At 39.3% G+C, this 19,837-nt stretch overlaps 1 protein-coding gene across 3 annotated transcripts in view; it reads left to right on the forward strand.

Annotated features, from left to right (window-relative positions):
- Scgalpha (sarcoglycan alpha) overlaps nucleotides 1-19,837 on the forward strand; it is a 286,058-nt gene that overhangs the window by 140,971 nt on the left and 125,250 nt on the right. For all 3 annotated transcript variants that reach the window (XM_067144290.2, XM_067144291.2, XM_067144292.2), the window contains exon 6: nucleotides 2,424-2,662. In XM_067144290.2, coding sequence (XP_067000391.1) covers nucleotides 2,424-2,662 — 239 coding nt within the window. The remainder of the gene's footprint in view (nucleotides 1-2,423; nucleotides 2,663-19,837) is intronic.

Below are 19,837 nucleotides of genomic sequence, written 5' to 3' on the forward strand. Positions count from 1 at the left end.
TGTTCCGAGCTGTCAGAGGAGAGATGGCGTGGGAGGTCATCAGTAGACGAATAAGTTTGAGTGGTGTCTTTTTTTTTTTTTTTTTTTGCTAGTTGCTTTACGTCGCACCGACACAGATAGGTCTTATGGCGACGAAGGGATGGGAAAGGCCTAGGAGTTGGAAGGAAGCGGCCGTGGCCTTAATTAAGGTACAGCCCCAGCATTTGCCTGGTGTGAAAATGGGAAACCACGGAAAACCATTTTCAGGGCTGCCGACAGTGGGGCTCGAACCCACGATCTCCCGGATGCAAGCTCACAGCCGCGCGCCTCTACGCGCACGGCCAACTCGCCCGGTTGTGTGGTGTCTTTAAAAGTAGGAAAGATCACAATATGAAGATAAAGTTGGAATTCAAGAGGACAAATTGGGGCAAATATTCGTTTATAGGAAGGGGAATTAGGGATTGGAATAACTTACCAAGGGAAATGTTCGATAATTTTCCAATTTCTTTGTGATCATTTAAGAAAAGGCTAGGAAAACAACAGATAGGGATTCTGCCACCTGGGCGACTGACCTAAATGCAGATCAGTAGTCATTGATTGATTGATTGATTGATTGATTGATTGATTGATTGATTGATTGACCCTATACACATGGTGTGAAGGTCAAAGAAGGGGAAACCTTGACATACCCTTGCCTCAACTTTCTAGTATATGAATGATATCCAATACGGTCTACAATGACGTTTCTTACATGTAATCCTCTGTTGTGTTAAACCACTTCTTGTTACCTTTTTGCCTTTTCCTATTCTCATCTGTAAGTTGCTTCTGAGCATAATTATTTGTCTCTGTAGCAATTACAGAAAATAATGGGTCCATATAGTCTAAAAGGATGGAGAGCTCTGATGGAGCTGTGGCTGCATATTTCTAACATAAAAACTAAAAAACACCACTGTGTGCAGTGAAGGGGTGAATGACATGATTATTATCTCCACTTATCCACACCCAGTCATCCTGTTTCGCATGTTTTGGTTGTGGAGGCCTGGTGCGAAGGTTTTGCTCATCATCACTCTCTGAGTCACTAGTGATATATACATCCTGACTCATTTACACTGTTTACACTCAACACTTCCTCATACAAATTATGATCTTCTAATTCCTAGAGATCTTTACTTACACTACTGTCGAAATCGCTATCTAAAACACAATTCATTAACTTCACTAACTCCTCGTGTTCAGAAACGTGTGCACTGCTAGTTGCCATATTGTCTACTGGTTTGAAAGGAATTTGAAATACTGTATTTCCGAGTCACCCTATACACATGGTATGAAAGTCAAAGAAGTGGAAACTGTGACATACTCTTGCCTTGACCTTCTAGTATATGAAAATCTTAACGCAAGAGCCATATCTTACAAACTGGGTGGCCTATAGGAAGATATCTGAGCATTGGCAATGTGCGGGTCCACCTCATCATCCAAGTTGTAGGCCATGTGCTCGCAAGCGGGTGTGCCTTGTCATCCAAGCTCATTGGGTTAAGAAAAGTCAATGTGATTGGACTGACTGAAACATGGCTCTCATGGCCTTATGACAGTGAACTGCCACTCAGTGCTATTTACAGCATATTTCACTGAGATTGTGCTACTCTGGTGGTGGAGTGATGCTAGTAATGAACAGTGGGTTACCATGTAAATGAAGGGCAGATCTCGAATGGAACTGTGAGTTAGTATGGGTGGAGTTACCCTTTCCTTGACGCCCTACACTTGTGGGACTATACTACAGGCTATCAAACAGCCCACTCTGTGACATTGAACAAAGCCCGGACTCAGTCATCACAGCTCTCCCTCACGGTGAAGTAATTTTTAATGGCCAACTTTAACTTGGCTATAAAGTGGTCTTCTCCATATACAGGACTGTCAGCTAACTACTGTCCTGGTCCATAATGTCCAAGACCTTCTCCATATTCCCCACACTCAGCACTCAATACTTCAACCTTTTCTAATCCATCTCCCAACTCTCTTTAACACTATTAATAGGAAACAAGAGCTTGATATAGGATCATGTAAAAGTACATTCCAGAGGGATGTAAATAATCTCTTAAAGATAAGTTGATTTGAAGTGGTTATACTGCCATCTTGACCCACGACAACTTGGCTGTGAACATGGACATTCTCATGGTTTTCGTTTGGACAGTTGTTATTAGTAGGCTGTGTACCTGATCTTGTTATCTTTCATTTTTATTATGAAAATTTGCATTTGTTAATTAGTCTGTTGACAATACAAGTGAAATGCACTCAATGGAGCTGTATCTTGTGCTTCGTGAATAAATAAACATAAGGGTGACAGTAATCGTATTGTCCAAACTCATGTGCATTGTGCTTCAACAACCTGTTTTCTTTTCAAGTTTGTAAAATTCTTTGAAATCTTTTATCATTATCTTTGATTTTAGGAAGCAGACCGATCTTCTTCTTTACAGCACTCAGCACGCTATGATGCTGATCTCCTAGATCATCACCACCATTCGCTCGGATTTGGACGAGAGGAACGATGGTCCAGACCTTCTAAATCTCAAGTTCCACAGCGAAGCTATATTAGCGAGTTTGCTTTCACCATTCTGGTACCTATGTTTGTTATGATCATCCTGGTGATCATTTTATCACTGATTCTGTGCTTCCATCATGAAGGCATGTAAGTATTACTTAGAACCTTTCCATATCCATAATAAGTATATATTGTACCTATCTTTGATTTTCTGCTTCAGTTGAGCTTAGCAGCAGTGATGCTACCCACTCAGGGTCGTCACAAGTAATCGAATGGGTTGGAGGGTGCATCTGTGGACACCAAGTAGGGCACACTCTGCTACTGAATATATAACCAAACCAGTGGATTGTGTGGAAAGATACCCAGAAAAATTAAATAAAGTAAATAGAATCAACAGGATACCAGTAAATAAATGTCTGACATGGGTAGAGATTACAACACAAGGGTTTAAAAAAAAAATCCAGTTCAGAAACTGGGGGATAGGAGTATTTTATTCTATTCTAGTCTGTTTTATTCTATTCTTATTAACCTTTCACCAAAAAATAGTGCCTATCTATCCTCGAATTCCATGCCTAAGCTCGTTAATTACAATTATCTTTCATGAGATCTATAAACCAATATTAATTAACCAGACTTACCGTCAGGTAACTGCATTCAAATTTCAATTAAACATTTTCAAATAACTGCCATCATGGAATTCTCTTTGTAACACCATGTGTTCTGACTTTCTTACAAATGGTATCCCTTTACTATCCTTTCAGATATGATACCTGTCCTCGCAAAATTGCAACATCATCTCAAATTATAACAATTATCCCTAAAAAATCTATCTAGACTTGAGAGGAGATCGCCAAGCAATACACATATAAAATGCTAGCATAAGTCCTGTAAGAGAAAAACTATAACACAACGTGGAAACGATAAATATCTCCGAAGTTGACTCCTGGTTCACAATGATGAAATAATAAACAATAACATCAAATACATGTAACATAATGAACATTATAACACATCATGCTGCAAAGCGTAACATCTTTTAGAAGATGGTGCCTGAAATAAAAAATACAAAAGATATACTGTACAGTGGATCAACGGGATGTTTAAAGCTTTATTTTATTCCCCTTTACGTTTTTTAATGAATTATTATTATTAGTGTTTCGTTTCGGCCAACTAAGGACGACGTCATTTCAACTGTTTCCTTTGAGCTTTAAGGTTGGTCCAGTGTTCCTTCATTCGTAGACGGTATTGCTCCTTTCGCTCTTTCGTCCATGCCTGTCCAGTTTTCAGCTTCAGCTTTGGTTGGAAACTCTGATGTTCTTGGAGTTTTATCTTAAGTGGCTCACGCTCCTGGATATCTTCAGATGAGATCCCAATCTCCTGCAGGTTGTTCTGTACCTCACTTTACCATGCCCCCTTTGCCTTTTTCTCTTCGAGGAAAATGAACATGCGGTTTGCTAACCGTGTTGACTTCATTCGGGCCATGTGTCCATAAAAAGTAATGCTCCTTTTCCGCATCACGTCGGTTATTCTCTCCACATGCGAGTACAACTCATGGTTGTGCCGTCCCCTAAACTCACCATTGTCTTTGACTGGACCCAAGATTTTCCTCAAAATTTTCCTTTCCTTAGCCTCCAATTTCTCCATCATGCCTTTTTTTGTTCATGGCGAGACATTCCACTGCATATAGAGCCTCTGACTGGATGACAGTGCAATAGTGTTTGATTTTTGCATTCAGATATATAGATCTTTTGTTATACACTTTTTTTAACAATTTGTTTAACGTCGCACCAACACAGATAAGTCTCATGGCGACAATGGGATAGGAAAGGGCTGGGAAATAGAAGGAAGCGGCCATAGCCTTAATTAAGGTATAGCTCCAGCATTTGCCTGGTGTGAAAATGGGAAACCACAGAAAACCATCTTCGAGGCTGCCGACAGTGGGAATCGAACCCACTCTCTCCCAGATGCAAGCTCACAGCTGTGTGCCCCTAACCGCACGGACAACTCACCCGGTGTAGACATTTTTAGTCAGATAGTAAGCCATTTCAATTTTATTCATGCATGATGCAAAGGCTTCTTTTTTTGGACATGTTTGGTTCTATCCATTCACCAAGATGCTTAAATTTTCAACCAGCTTTACTCTTCCGTGAGTCCCTTCTAGCTCACTTGGCGTCAGTTTGATGTTTGTAATGAATTTTGTTTTCTCAAAGGAGATCTGGAGGTCCATCTTTGAAGCTTGTGTTTGAAGCTGGTTGATCTGCTTCGTGGCCACATCCAAGGAATCAGTGAAAACTGCAGATCGTCTGCAAATGCTAGACAGTCAATTGAAAAGCTTTTATTCTTGTGTCCTAGTCTGACTCCGCATTCAACTTCTTCATAACCCATTTCTCTATGTCATTCACGGATCACTTTCTCAAGAACGCAGTTGAGCAACAGAGGTGAGAGACCATCTCCCTGCCTAACTCCTGTCTGTATTTCAAAGGCATCTGAAGTCTCTCCTCTGAACTTCACTTTTGAGATGGTGTTGGTGAGAGTCTGTTGGATGATTGCTCGTGTTTTACCGTCCATGCCAAATTCCTTTAAGATCTGATTTAAGGTAGTTCTGTCAGTTGAATCATAGGCCTTCTTAAAGTCAATGAACGTTACTACGAAAGGCTTTCTCCTTAATTTAAGATATGAAAGGACAGATTTCAGATTAACAGTATGCTCCACACATGACCGTCCTTTCCTCATACCTTATTGGTAATCACCCAGCTCTGGATCTAGCTGTTCTTCTGCCCTAATGTTAAGAGCTTTTGAGAGAATTTTGTAGTAAAGTCAAAGAAATATTAATGTTTATTTATTCTACCTATTCAATACATAAAAAGTGATTTTAAATTATAGGGACATGTTTCGCCCTTTATTTAAGGGCATCTTCAGCCTAAATCTCAATGTATTGAATAGGTGGAATAAATAAACATTAATATTTCTTTGACTTTATTGTAAAATTCAATACAGACTAAAATATGAGAATTATAACATGTAATGGAATTTTGTGGGTTATGAGTAGGAGGGAGATGCCACGATAGTTGTTAACATCCGACTTGTCACCTTTCTTATGAAGTGGGTGGATTAGTGCAGATGTCCAATCGCTTGGAAGTCTTTTGGTATTCCAGATTTCATGTACGATGTTCTTTAATTTCTTCACTGCATTGTCACTAGCAAACTTCCACAATTCAGTCAGTTATTATTGAATCTTCACGCGGCACTTTATTGTTCTGCAAGAATTGGATAATCTGTCTGATTTCCTCTTTCATGGGTGGAGCTGAATCTGGGTGGACTTGTGTTTTATCTTCAAATGTGAATCTGAATTTTGGGACCTCGCAGTTAAGAAGGGATTCAAAGTATTTTGCAAGGACCCAACCGTTTTCCTTGTCGTTATGGGCTAGTTTTCCATTGGAATCTCTGAACTGTAGGCTCGGTGGGTTGTATTTCCTCAAGTTGCTTTTGAATGTTTTATAAAAGTCATGTGTATTGTTCTTCTTGAAATCTTGCTCAATTTGAACCAGCTGGTGTTTATTCAAAGCACGTTTCATGCTGCGGATGGTTTTTGCTGCACACTTTCTCTCATTCAAGAAGTTTGTCCAGTTGACTTGGTTCTTTAGTGAGTTCCATTTCTGCCAGGCAAACTACCTTTGCCTTAGCCTTATCACTGCATCGCATTCATTGTTCCACCAAGCATGCTTCCTGGGTTTAGTAAGCTGAACTGTCTCTTTAGCTGTTTTGACCAGGGCCTCACGCAGTTGTTCCTAGTTCTCAGCATCCACGGATTGTAGTTTCTGTGTGAACTCATGGTTAGATCCTAGTTTTTCTCTATCATATTTTTCAATCTTTTTGGCTCAAACTCTCCTTGTGTTTCTCGGGACCAGTTTGATTTTTATATTGGATAGATAGTGATCTGAGTTCAGTTTTGTATTATGTAGAACTTTCACATTCTTTCTCTTTGAGACTTCTGTGCGATCGCGACATGATCTATCTGAAATTCACCAAGGTGGGGATTTGGGGATTTCCAGGTCTTCTGTTTCGTGGGCAGGTGTTTAAAACCAGTAGTCTTCATTACGAGGTTAAATGCCTTACACACCTCTATTAGCCTTTCTCCATTACACTTTGTTCTCTGGTGAGCAGGATAGTTTCCATTGATGTTTTGGAACTTTATTTCTTTGCCTACCTGGGCACTGAAATCCCCAAGCAGGATGATGGCATGTTTGTCTGGAATCTTGGATAAAATATCCTCAAGTTCTTCCCAAAATCTATAAGTTCCCTCCGGGTCTCTCTTGTTCGCTTGGTTGATCGGCGCATGAACGTTCACAATAGTATACTTCAAAAGGACACAAACCAAGCTCGATAGCTGCAGTCGCTTAAGTGCGGCCAGTATCCAGTATTCGGGAGATAGTGGGTTCAAACCCCACTGTCGACAGCGCTGAAAATGGTTTTCCGTGGTTTCCCATTTTCAGACCAGGCAAATGCTGGGGCTGTACCTCAATAAGGCCACGGCCACTTCCTTCCCACTCCTAGCCCTTTCCTGTCCCATCATCGCCATAGGACCTATCTGTGTCGGTGCGACGTAAAGCCAATAGCAAAAAAAAAAAGGACAGAGTCGAGACTCTGCTATTCACAGAGGTGAAATTTATGATTGAGTCCAGAATCTTTATGTTGACTGCAAATCCTGTGCCAAGGTGGGGGACAGTTTGTATGACACGTTTACCAGGTTTACGCTTGAAGATCCTGTAACCTTCAGATTCAAAGGCCTGCTCATCTGTAAATCTTGATTCCTGAATTGCTGCAATCAAAATTTGCAGTTCAGATAGGATATCTTTGAGTTGTTTCAGTTTTCCAACCTTCTGGAGAGAATTGGCGTTAAAGGTAGCAAAGAAATTCTTGGCTCTATGTCTGATCTTTCGTGGAGTCTCCGATACCTCCAAGCATGTCGGTGCAGGGGTTATTGTAGTCATGTCCTAGTACGTGAACAATGGGCAGCGGCTAAGTGGCCTAGTAAATGGTCCTGAGAGTTGGTATACCAGTTGCTATGGAATGGTGGGCATCTCGGACATATTCTGAGTCATGGCCATCATTTTGCTCAGGCAGCTAGAACTATACAATCCACCGTGGTCCCAAACCCGTTAGAGGAGAGATTCTCACTTGGAGTATGTGTAAGTATGGGTAGCATCCTGCTTCACAGAATTTTCATTGAACATGCTTAGGGGGCCAATGACCTCGATGTTAGGCCCCTTTAAACAACAAGCAGCAACAGAACAGGCTTAGAACATTTTAAGCGAGCCTCGGATCTATGGGAGTAACAGAGTCTCACTCCCATTTGAGAGGTGAGGGACTCCTTGGAAACAATGCTGCAAATGAAATGGAATTTGATGGGGAGCTATCAATGTTAATGGGGCTTATGGAATGAAGAAAGTAGAACTGGCTGATTCAGCAAAGAGGAAGCATCTGGATGTGCTAGGAGTAAATTATATTCAGGTAAGGGGAGATAAGAAGGAAGAGATACAAGATTATTATAAAGTGTACTTGATGGGTGTTAAAAAGGGAAGGACAGAGTGTGCGGTAGGGCTGTCCATCAGGAACACTATTGCACGCAGCATAGTTTCTGTTAAGCATGTAAGTGAACTAATGATGTGGGTAGATTTGGTTGTTCTAGGAATTAGAACAAGAACTGTCTCAGTGTATTCACCATGTGAGGGTGCAGATGAGGATGAAGTTGACAAGTCTTATGAAGCATTGAGTGACATCATAGTCAGAGTCAACAGCACGGATGGAATAGTCCTAATGGGTGATTTCAGTGTGAGAGTTGGAAATAGAAATGAAGGAGACGTAAAGCCCCTAGCAAAAAAAAAAAAGAAATGAAGGATACAAAAAGGGTGGTTGGTAAACATGGGAAAGATATGGAAGCTAACAGGAATGGGAAGCATTTGCTGGACTTCAGTGCTAGTAATGGTTAAGCAGTTACGAACACATTCTTCAAGCTTAAGGCTATTCACCGCTACACATGGGAGGGTTGGGGCACCAGATCCATAATAGACTATATCTTAACCATTTTTGAATTCAGGAAATCTGTTAGGAGTGTGCTGGTTTTCCAGGGATTATTCGTTGAAACAGGCCACTGTCTGATCTGTAGTGAACTAAGTATCTCTAGGCCTAGGATAGTGAAATCTTTCTGCAGCCAAATAAGGGTAGAAAATCTCCAGGACAAGGAAATTAGTCAGAAATACATGGATATAATTAGTGAAAAGTTCCAAATAATGGACAGTAAGCATGTTCAGGATATAGAAAGGGAATGGGTGGCATACAGGGATGCTATAGTATAAACAGCAAGGGAATGCCTAGAAACAACTGTGTTTTAAGATGAGAAAAAACCAACATCTTAGTTGAAAAATGGTCAGACCAGTTTGTAGACGTAAAGAGAAGATTGATTGTTTGTTTGTTTGTTTGTTTGTTTGTTTGTTTGTATATTTGTTTATTTATTTATTTATTTATTTATTTGTTTATTTATTTATTTATTTATTTGTTTGTATATTTGTTTGTTTATTTATTTATTTATTTACTTATTTATTTGTTTGTTTGTTTGTTTGTTTGTTAGTTTATTTATTTATTTGTTTGTTTATTTGTTTATTTATTTATTTGTTTGTTTATTTATTTATTTATTTATTTATTTATCTATCTATCTATCTATCTATCTATCTATCTATCTATCTATCTATCTATCTATCTATCTATCTATCTATTTATTTATTTATTTATTTATTTTATGAAGCCTGCTATTCTTTGGCTCTAAATTACATTTGATGCATATAGGGAACAAATCACTGTAGGATCCAAGAAATCATGAGAACATATCAGTTATGGCCTGGAGAGGCTTGGTCGGGTGGTAGGGAAAACATTTTGGACAGAAATAATCTTCGAAAGTGAGGGAGAAAGGAAATGAATAGTGTTTTCTGTACATCAGGTGAACTCCTAATAGAACCCAGGGCATAATTAGACAAATGGAAGGTATATTTTGTGAAATTATGCTTCATGAAATGGATATGATGGTAAATAAACTCCAGTGTCATAAAGCAGCAGGAATAGATGAAATTAGACTTAAAATGGTGAAATATAGTGGGAAGGCAAGGATGAAATGGCTTCATAGGGTAATAAGCTTAGCATGGAGTGTTAGTAAGGTACCTTCTGATTGGATAAAAGCAGTAATTGCACCACCAGTGTGGTTTCAGACCACAGAGGGTAAATCAGGATCAGATTTTCAGTATACGCCAGGTAATTGAAACATGCTTCAAGAGGAATGGACAGTTATGGTTATGTGCCATAGATCTAATTAATTAATTAATTAATTAATGTTATTTGCTTTACATCCCACTAACTACTCTTTTACGGTTTTCGGAGATGCCGAGGTGCCAGAATTGAGTCCCGCAGGAGTTCTTTTACGTGCCCATAAATCTATTGACATGAGGCTGACATATTTGAGCACCTTCAAATACCACCAGACTGAGCCAGGATCGAACCTGCCAAGTTGAGGTCAGAAGGCCAGTGCCTCAACTGTCTGAGCCACTCAGCCCGGCGTGTCGTAGATCTAGAGAAGGCGTATGACACAGTAACTAGGGAAAGGATGTTTGCTGTACTGGAGCTAAGGAATAAGTGTAGATTGTTAAAATCAATCAGAGGCATTTATGTTCACAATTAGACTGAAGTGAGAATTAATGGTAGAATGAATTCTTGGTTCAAGGTACTTATAGGGGTTAGACAAGGCTGTAGTCTTTCACCTTTGTTGTTCACAGTTTACATGAATGATCTGCTTTAGGGTATCAAGTGGCAGGGTGGGATTCAGTTAGGTAGAAATGTAGTAAACAGTCTGGCTTATGATGACGACTTGGTCTTAATGGCATATTGTGCCAAAAGTCTGCAGTTTAATATCTTTGAACTTGAAAACAGGTGTGGTATGGTATAAAAATTAGCTCTTTCAAGACAAAATTGATGGCAATAGGTGAGGAATCCGAGAGAATTGAATGTCAGATTGGGGATACAAAGCTGGAACTGGTAGATCATTTAGAGTATTTAGGATTGTGTTCTCCCAGCATGGTAGTATAGTAAGATTGAATCAGGGTGTAGTAAAGCTAATGCAGTGAGCTCGCATTTGCAACCAACAGTACTCTGTAAGAAGGAGACAGAACTATCTTTACATCGGTCTGTTTTCAGACCAACTATGCTTTACGGGAGTGAAAGCTGGGTGGATATATTGTTCATAATTTAGAAGTAATAGGCATGAAAGTAGCAAGAATGATTGCTGGTACAAACAGGTGAGAACAATGGCAGGAGGCTACTCAGAATGAGGGGATAAAAGCTAAGTTAGGAGTGAACTTGATGGATGAAGCTGTATGCATAACCTGACTTTGGTGGTGGGAGGGATGTAAGGCGAATGGAGGATGATAGATTACCGAGGAGAATAATGGACTCTGTTATGGAGGGTAAGAGAAGTAGAAGGAGATCAAGATGATGATGATTACACTCAATTTCTGACGATTTAAAGATAAGAGATAAAGAACTAAATGTGGTCACAGAACTAGTTACAAATAGAGGATTGTGGCAGCCTTTAGTAAATTTGCAGAGGCTTGCAGACTGAACACTGAAAGTCATAATGGTCAATTGTCAATTGATCTTGTTCAGGCCCTCCATGATGGCATGACCGGACAGGTTTGCCATCAGAATAGGATCTTGGATGAATTTTCTTATTACTCATGGACTGAAACAGGGGTGTGTGCTTGCTCCAACACTGTTTGATTATATTTGGCTGCTATGCTACATGAATCTCTATGTACAACCCAGGTGTGGAGGTTAGGTTTTGTTTTGATCGTGGACTTTTCAACCTAGCAAGACTTTGCTTCTAGAGGCTCACCTGGCCGAGCATGCAGCATACAGATAATGCTGCATCACCTGCACTCACACCATAGGAATTGCAACAGTCACTTAACTGCTATAAGAGTGCATGTGATTGTTTTGGTCTCACCATGAATGTCCAAAAGACCAAGGCCCTGGCACAACCTTCTCCAGGCACAACCCTTACATTTCAACGTCTCCATCTCAGAGACTCCACTGGAGCAGATAGACTACTTTTCGTACTTGGGTAGTATCATATCTGTGTGCTGTAACTGTGAGCAAGATATGGAGAAAAGAATTGGCGCTGGCCATGCGGCATTTGGATGACTATCACACCGGATTTTCATGAAAAAGACCTGACCGTGAAGACAAAACTCATGGTGTACCATGCTGTTGTCATCACAACATTGCTGTATGGTTGTGAAACTTGGACCCTTTACTGACGTGACTTGAAAAAGTTTGAGCGCTTTCACCAAAGAAAACTTTGATCTATGCTTAGGATAAAAGGAGAAGACCATGTCAGCAACATTGCTGTTCTTGTGAAAGCACATGCCAAGAGCATAGAGTCATCCATCATTCGTCATCAATCAATCAATCAATCAATCAATCAATCAATCAGTCATTACTGATCTGCATTTAGGACAGTCGCCCAGGTGGCAGATTCCCTATCTGTTGTTTTCCTTATCTTTTCTGAAATGATTTCAAAGAACAGCTCCCTTGGTAAGTTATTCCAATTCCTAACTCCCCTTCCTATAAATGAATATTTGCCCCAATTTGTCCTCTTGAATTCCAACTTTATCTTCATATTGTAATCTTTTCTACTTTTGAAGACACCACTCAAACTTATTCGTCTTCTAATGTCATTCCATGCCATTATTAATGTATTCAGCTGAAGCTCTCTATAAAGATGATAAAGGTCTATAAATAAGATGTATAGATGTATGTTATTATCAATACAACCTCCTCTACATGACATACAGAAAACCTGAATACAATGTAAATGAACATACCTCAAATGCATATGTATGACGTGGCTAGATTTCACTTAGATTAGTCGTAACTTGCACATATTCTCACTCCAAGCCTAGCTGTAAGTAAATCTTAAAAGGAAGACTCCCATTCTCAAATCCAATTCAATCAATAAATTACTTCTTAAGGTGTTGCTTTCACAATAAAATAATTAACACACTTCTGCTGGGGTAGACTGAAATAGCATGGATGTGTACAAAAATAATAATGGATTCACACACAACATAATAAAGGATACATAAATAAAATTGTCTCATTATGAAACATTTTGTGGAATTTAGGCATGAAGAACTCACTTATGGCCATCATATAAGAAGATAATCCCTATATTATCTTTTAAATATTGCAGCTATTCAAACATTCCTGTGCTGTTATCATCCATATTCATATTCATATTCATATGTATCATCAAAAACTCTTATCGTCATTTCACATATTTAACTACATATATTCATTCCATCATACATCAACACAGCATCAAAATTTTGCAATCACACTTAAGTAAATTATAATGAAGAAATTGGGTCCTACCCATGTTCTAACATCCTCCTCCTATTCATAATTCAAGCCTACCATAGCTTCACTGGGAAGACATTAAAGTATTATGAAAAATGTCTTATGCAAATATTCTCTTATTATCTTTCTCAGAAGATCCCTTACAGCGTACTATCATGGCCGACTTTACAGAAGGCCGCGGCGAGCGAAAATTGGCAACCCCGCAGTGAATGGCTAGTCTGCTCTGTGTAGCCTACTGAGTTACTTGGGAGATGTGTCTCGCGCTCGTGTTCTCTTCAAAAATACTGTAACTAAATTAAATGATACTGTTACTTATCTGTCTAAAGTGGTTGGTTACAATGTCAAAGACTTGTGTTGTGCTGAATTGTAAGTCTAATTATCGTTCATCGATAAAAACCGAAGGATTTGTGACAGTGTTTGGGTTTCCTAAAAATCCACAATTGAAAGTCGTATGGGAACGTGCCATTCTTCGAGCCAGTCATATTTGTTCATATGTATTAAACACTTTCTCCCTAAAGATGTAAGCTACATTGAAAAATAGAAGGATGGTGATGGGAACAATCGGGAATTCACATGGAAGAAGCCTGTATTGTCACCTCGTGCGGTTCCAAAGGTATTTCCAAACTAACCATCGTACTTCAGTAAGTGCTCCTCCAAGAAATCCCCAGGTGAAAGTAGGGAAGAAGAAGGAAAACGGACAAAGTCTGCAGAGGAATGTAAGAAGACCCTAGCTGAGGAAGCGAACAAAATTAAGACTTTTGAGTCCTTTGTTTCTAATATACAAACACTGCGGCGGAGCATAAAATTGAGTGGTCTGTTGACTGTAACCCTGATTTTAAAGAGGTAACTCAAGCATCATTCAGTGACATAAGAGAGATCTATAAATAGGAGTCCGATTTACTGATTAAGTCTGTACCAAAGTTAACATTTAAAAGTGTTTATCCAAATTCACTTGAACGCCAAAGGGTTTCTTTGGTTACAAACGTGTTTGACGATTCTGCAGTTTCTGCCATAAACAAGTATTATTGTAAAGGTACTGGATTTTTTGTTAGAATAATCCTAATGTGGTGGTCCTCTGTTAATATTAAGCGGCCTCTCGCCCATGTTGCGTAAAGTCTTCAAACGCCTTTCAAAAATCCCGAAGAAAAAAAGTTGGCTTTTCTAAAGGTATTCCTCCAGTGGTTGTCCACATGGAAAAAGAGTGACGAAAATGTCTCCTCAAAAAATAATTGTTTAACCAGTGAAACAATACATTATACGTAACAAGCTACGTATTATGTGGGATTATTATTTATGCTCTCCATACTGTGAACCCCACTTATGTGCTAACTGGCAAATTACAGAGTGACCAATTAGAATCCAGGTTTTGCCAATACTGCCAGTTAACAGGGGGAGACTATATTATATATATATGTTACTCAGGTAATGGAGGCCGAATTGAAAATAAGGTTAAAAACCGTACTTGGCCTTCATTCACCTAGGTATGGGGCAGTTACTTTTTCGAAAGAAATGATAATGTCCTCTTCCAATACAAATTTAAGAAAAAGTACAAGCAGCCTTTCGTCAATTTTTTTAAGATTCGTCAATTACTGTTGACGATACCTTTTACAGTATTTTAGAAGACAAGTATACCGAAAACATACATTTTGATGAGTCAGTTTTTATTTATACCTGTGGTTACATTTCGTTCGTGCAATGCTCAAAAATAAAATGTGAAGAATGCTTGGCTTTGCTGAGAAATAAAGAGCAAATAAATGACAGCTACTTGAATCAAATAAATAGGAGTGGACTTCCAGTTCCTGCAGTGTGTAAACATGTTGTTGTAATTACGAAGGCACTAATTTCGGATAAGTTTGAGGAACAATTTTTAAAATGTAAATGTAACAATCAACGGCAAGTAATTCAGCATCTTAGTTTATTTGGCATTTTATCAGATATTGAATTGTCAGAAATTGCCAAGAAAACTTGTGCCTGTGGATGTAATGTTATGACAATAGTTACAAGTATTGTCTTAACAATGAGTAACATTTTGTTAAACAATTACAGGAAGTTGAGGACTGAACGGGTAACTTCTCATACTAATCTAAAACTTGCTATTCTTTATTAGAGTAGGCCTACCTGTGGTATTATGTTTCTGTAAAAATGTCCAATAAAAATTGAGAGGAAATTGGTTTTATTACTCCAGTTGCTCACTCCTGAGTATCGTTTCACTTGAATGCTGATAATAACAAATACTTTATTTCCTTATTTCAATTCCTTTCGTAGCGAAGCAAACGCGTGCCATGAGCTGGCAGTGGCCATCCCAGGTTAGAGAAGTGCGGGGTTGCAAGGTCGAACGCCGCGGCCTTGTGTAAAGTCAGCCATGGTACAATTTTATGTGGAAGCACTACATATGCATCGCATATTCCTTACTTGGTTTATTAGGTACCGGTCCTTTTATTTTTGAGTACATGCTTAGAGCCGTGCCCAGGTGTGGATATCCGTGGATTTATCTGCAGATATCCGCTAAGTTAGTGTCTTGGCAGATGTAAACTATATAGCAGTATGGATAATTTTGCTTATAATTTATAAATAATGAAGTTTATTGATTTTTCACCCAAATATTCTCTTATTTTTGCTTGTGGTCAGGCGACCCATGACACTGGTATGGGAGAATTTGCCCTATCAGCTGACTGTTTAAAACCAGACATGGATCCTTTCCTCATTTTGAACTTCTGCCTTCATGAATGACATGAACTTAGTAAGCCATTGTTCTGCATTAGCTATCATCATCATCATCATCATCTCCCCTTATCCAGCTCCTGCCAGGTTGGGGTATTTATGGCACTTCTCCATATTCCTCTTTCCTTTCACCATTCCTCTTCCACGATCTTGTCCCACTCCAAATTTCTCCTTCTTATGCCGCTCTTCACCAATTCAATCCACCTTGTTCTAGGTCTTCCTCTTGCTCTCTTGCCCTCACACTTTGCCTCCAACATCTGTCTTGAAATTCTGTGCTCCTCCATCCTCTTTACATGTCCAAACCACCTTAGTTTATTCTTTTCACTTCTCTCATTGAGCTTTTCCTTCCTAACATCTTCATTTCTCACTGTCTTTCCTTGTCTTTCTTATCATACTTCTTAGGAATTTCATCTCACTGACTTGAATTTTACTCTCTTGCCTGCTAGTCAAAGTCCGAGTCTCAGCTGCATAAGTCAGTATGGGTATATAGTACATTTTGTACATTATCTCTTTACTTTTCCTTGATACATTTTTGCTCCAAACAAGTTTTCTTACACTCTGGTAGAATGCATTGCCCTGCTCTACTCTCCTGCTAATCCCCATGTCCAGCCTAGCATTTTTCATTAATTCACTTCCTAGGTATTTAAAGCTGTTCACAATTTCCAGACTCTGACCTCCAGTTTTCACAGTGACCTTTCCTTGCCTTTCCCCTCTCGACGTCACCATAGCCTTGCTTTTCTCTGTACTGATTTTCATGCCATACTTCTCAATTTTTTCGTTCAGTGCCTCTAGTTGTTGTTGCACTTCTTTGCTGTTCTTTCCCCAGATCACATCATCATCTGCAAATAGCAGTATCTTCATTTCTTTATCTCAATAGGCTTCCTAGTTTCCTTTACAATTTTGTCCATGATCATAATAAACAAGTGACAGCACACTCACCTGTGTTAGCCCAATCTTATTCCTAAACCATTCTGTCTTTCTAACTGGGGTCAGTACTCTGCTAACACAGTTGTTGTACATTGCTGCACCATTTCTAACATTTCTCTTCCAAGTCTCTTTTTAACCATGGTTTCCCAAACCTTCTCTCTGGGGACACCATCATATGCCTTTTCTATATCTATGAAAGTCATGACTAGATCCTTTTTATATTCCCAGTTCTTTTCCATCAGCTGTCTCGTGCTAAAGATTGGTCCACTGTAGATCTTCCACTCCTGAAGCCATATTGTTCCTCTTGTAACTCTCCTTCAGTCTTTCTTCTCATTCTTCTTTCTAATATCCTCTCCAGTATTTTAACTACCTGCGTTATAAGTGTGATTCCTCTATAGTTACCACAAACTTTCTTGTCCCCTTTCTTAAACACTGGTATTATTATCCCTTTTTTCCAGTCTTCTGGTACACATTTCTGTTTCCGCATACACTTTAGTAGTCGGTACAACCATTGCATACCAACAGGTCCAGCAGCCTTTATCTTCTCCACACTGATTTCATCCATGCCTGTTGCTTTTCCCATCTTCATCTTTTGTACCGCCAACTCCACCTCTAGCATTGTTATATCATCCTCTGTTGTTGAGTCCTCACACAGTATTGCTTCTATTTCCCCTGGACAGTTGTTCACATTCAATAGCTTATCAAAATACTCCTTCCATCGTCCCTTTATCTCTTCTGGGTGTGTTAACAATTCCCCGTATTCCTTTTTCAGTAGCTTTGTGATATCTCTTTCTGTCCTCTTACTTCTTATAAGTTCATACAGCATCCTTTTACTGCCATTTTCATCCACTTCCGTTTTTTGTGTAAATACTTCCCAACTCTTTTTCTTTTGTTCTACTACCTTCTTACATCTCCATTTGCTGTTGAGATACTTCCTTTTGCTTTCTTCTGTTTGATCTCGGCTCCATTCTTGCCAAGCTGTCTTCTTTTCTTTCACCACGTTCCTCACTTTTTTATTCCACCACGGTCTCTCCTTTCTTTTACTCATGTAGATGTCCTGCCGTAAGCACTCTCTGCTGCACTAAAAAATGCCTTTCTAAAATTGGCCCACTTCTCTTCTACATTTTCCACTTCAGTAACTGGGATTTGTTGCTTCAATCTCTCCTGAAAATCTTCCTGTACATTTTTGTCCTGCTTTAGCTATATCGCTGTATAATGGACTTCACTGCCATACACTTAAAAAGTCTTCCACCATGCGTGATTCTAATAAAGGACAAAGGATAGCTGCACATTTCCCAGTTGTAAAATGAAATGTAATGGCATATGGCTTTTAGTGCTGCGAGTGTCCGAGGACATGTTCAGCTCGCCATGTGCAGGTCTTTTGATTTGACGCCCGTAGGCGACCTGCATGTCATGATGAAGATGAAATGATGATGACGACAACACATCTACCTGCCCCCATGCCAGCGAAATTAACCAATGATGGTAAAAATTCCCGACCCTACCAGGAATTGAACCCGGGACCGCTGTGACCAAAGGCCAGCACGCTTACCGTGACACCAAGATATTCAAGTGCCCTTTGAATGACACTCCAGCTTATCATACATCTTCATGAGGGAACAGCATGATTTACTAATAGGAAGGGTCAAACTGAGAAGATCCCTAATGTACAGTATACTTCAATTAGACGATCCTCCCTACCAAAACGTTCTTGAAGTGCCTCAATCACTAACATGTAATTATCATCTGTAGGTGGAAAAATGTCTACAGCAGACCTAGCTCTGGAATTTGGTTAAGTAGCTTGCATCAGATAGTAAACTTTATCTACTGATACAGTCTCTATATTATCGTGACTACACTGGAACTAGTTCCAAAATGGCAGCCAAGCTCAAAGTTCTCCTGCGTACTAATGTATCCACAAAGACGCACACAAAATGCTGTCAGTTGGTACAGTTATTTATTCACATCTATTTACAAATTAAACACACACATAACCTTAATCACTGCTGTCACAAACAAAACACTCACATCACAAACCGCCATTTTGACAATTGCCTATCACTGCACATGGAGATTGCACCCTTAAAACACAGTTGAAACAGATGATTGCTTAAAAGCATGTCACAACACGTGGTCACAAGTATAACCTGTTTACTCATAACTCTACTGAACAATAACTCGCCGTTACCATCAAGACAACCTCCTTATATATGTGCCTGGCCAGGCTTCTAGAAGGATACATTACCAAAATATCTTCTCGTAAATTCTTGAGTGTCTAACAACATGGTTATGTGTTCAGAATATTCTACCATGATCTAGTGCCATTCTGCAAGTTACAGTGTGTTTCACAATTTTGTAGTGGATTACAAATTATATATACAGGTAAGAATAAATTATATACAGGTTCTTACATTGATTGAACTGATGTAAATGTCTATATAGTGTGGCATGTTTCATGACATAACCTCACAAATAACGCGATCATATTGTATGTACATATGATGTAATAATAATAATGCAAATATTAACTGGATGTAACACTTCATAGGCATACATTACAAGTAATAATAAAAATCATCACAATCGTAAAATAATAATAATTCAAGCTCAACACTTGCAATATTTACCCATAGGTGAGAGAATATTGTTTTCAAGTTATATCTGTTTATCACACTTGCGTCAATAAAGTAATAACAACAATAATAATAATAATAATAATCATAATCATAAAATAATAATAATTTGAGCTCAACACTTGCAATATTCACCCATGGGTGAGAGAATATTGTTTTCAAGTTATATCTGTATATCACACTTGCGTCAGTATCCCCCTAATAACTTGAAACAATTTCCACACTTTGTCACACTCGTCGACTTTGCCTTGGACATAGATTGTGTCTTCCTTCTCCCTCGATGTCGCTGGATGTGCTCTCCTCCTCTTGACCAGCTTGTGCCGTGTCGGGGGTTGGGGTTGCCTCGCTGCCAGCCTCTTCTTCAATGATAGTCGATGCATTCTCCTAACGATCACCAGATGGTGCTGTGTCATTAGTAGCCTCTTCTCCAGGCTTACTCTGTATGTGCAGTGGTTGGGTGACTCGCCGCAACTCCGATGCATGGACCTTGACAGGAGGTTTGGTCTTTAGTAAGTAGACCCCATGGCCCAGCTGTTTATCCAGCTCAATGGGACCAGCACACTTAGGTGCGAGACCTGCG

This window comes from Anabrus simplex, chromosome 3, assembly GCF_040414725.1.
Source record: "Anabrus simplex isolate iqAnaSimp1 chromosome 3, ASM4041472v1, whole genome shotgun sequence".
Taxonomy (NCBI): domain Eukaryota; kingdom Metazoa; phylum Arthropoda; class Insecta; order Orthoptera; family Tettigoniidae; genus Anabrus; species Anabrus simplex.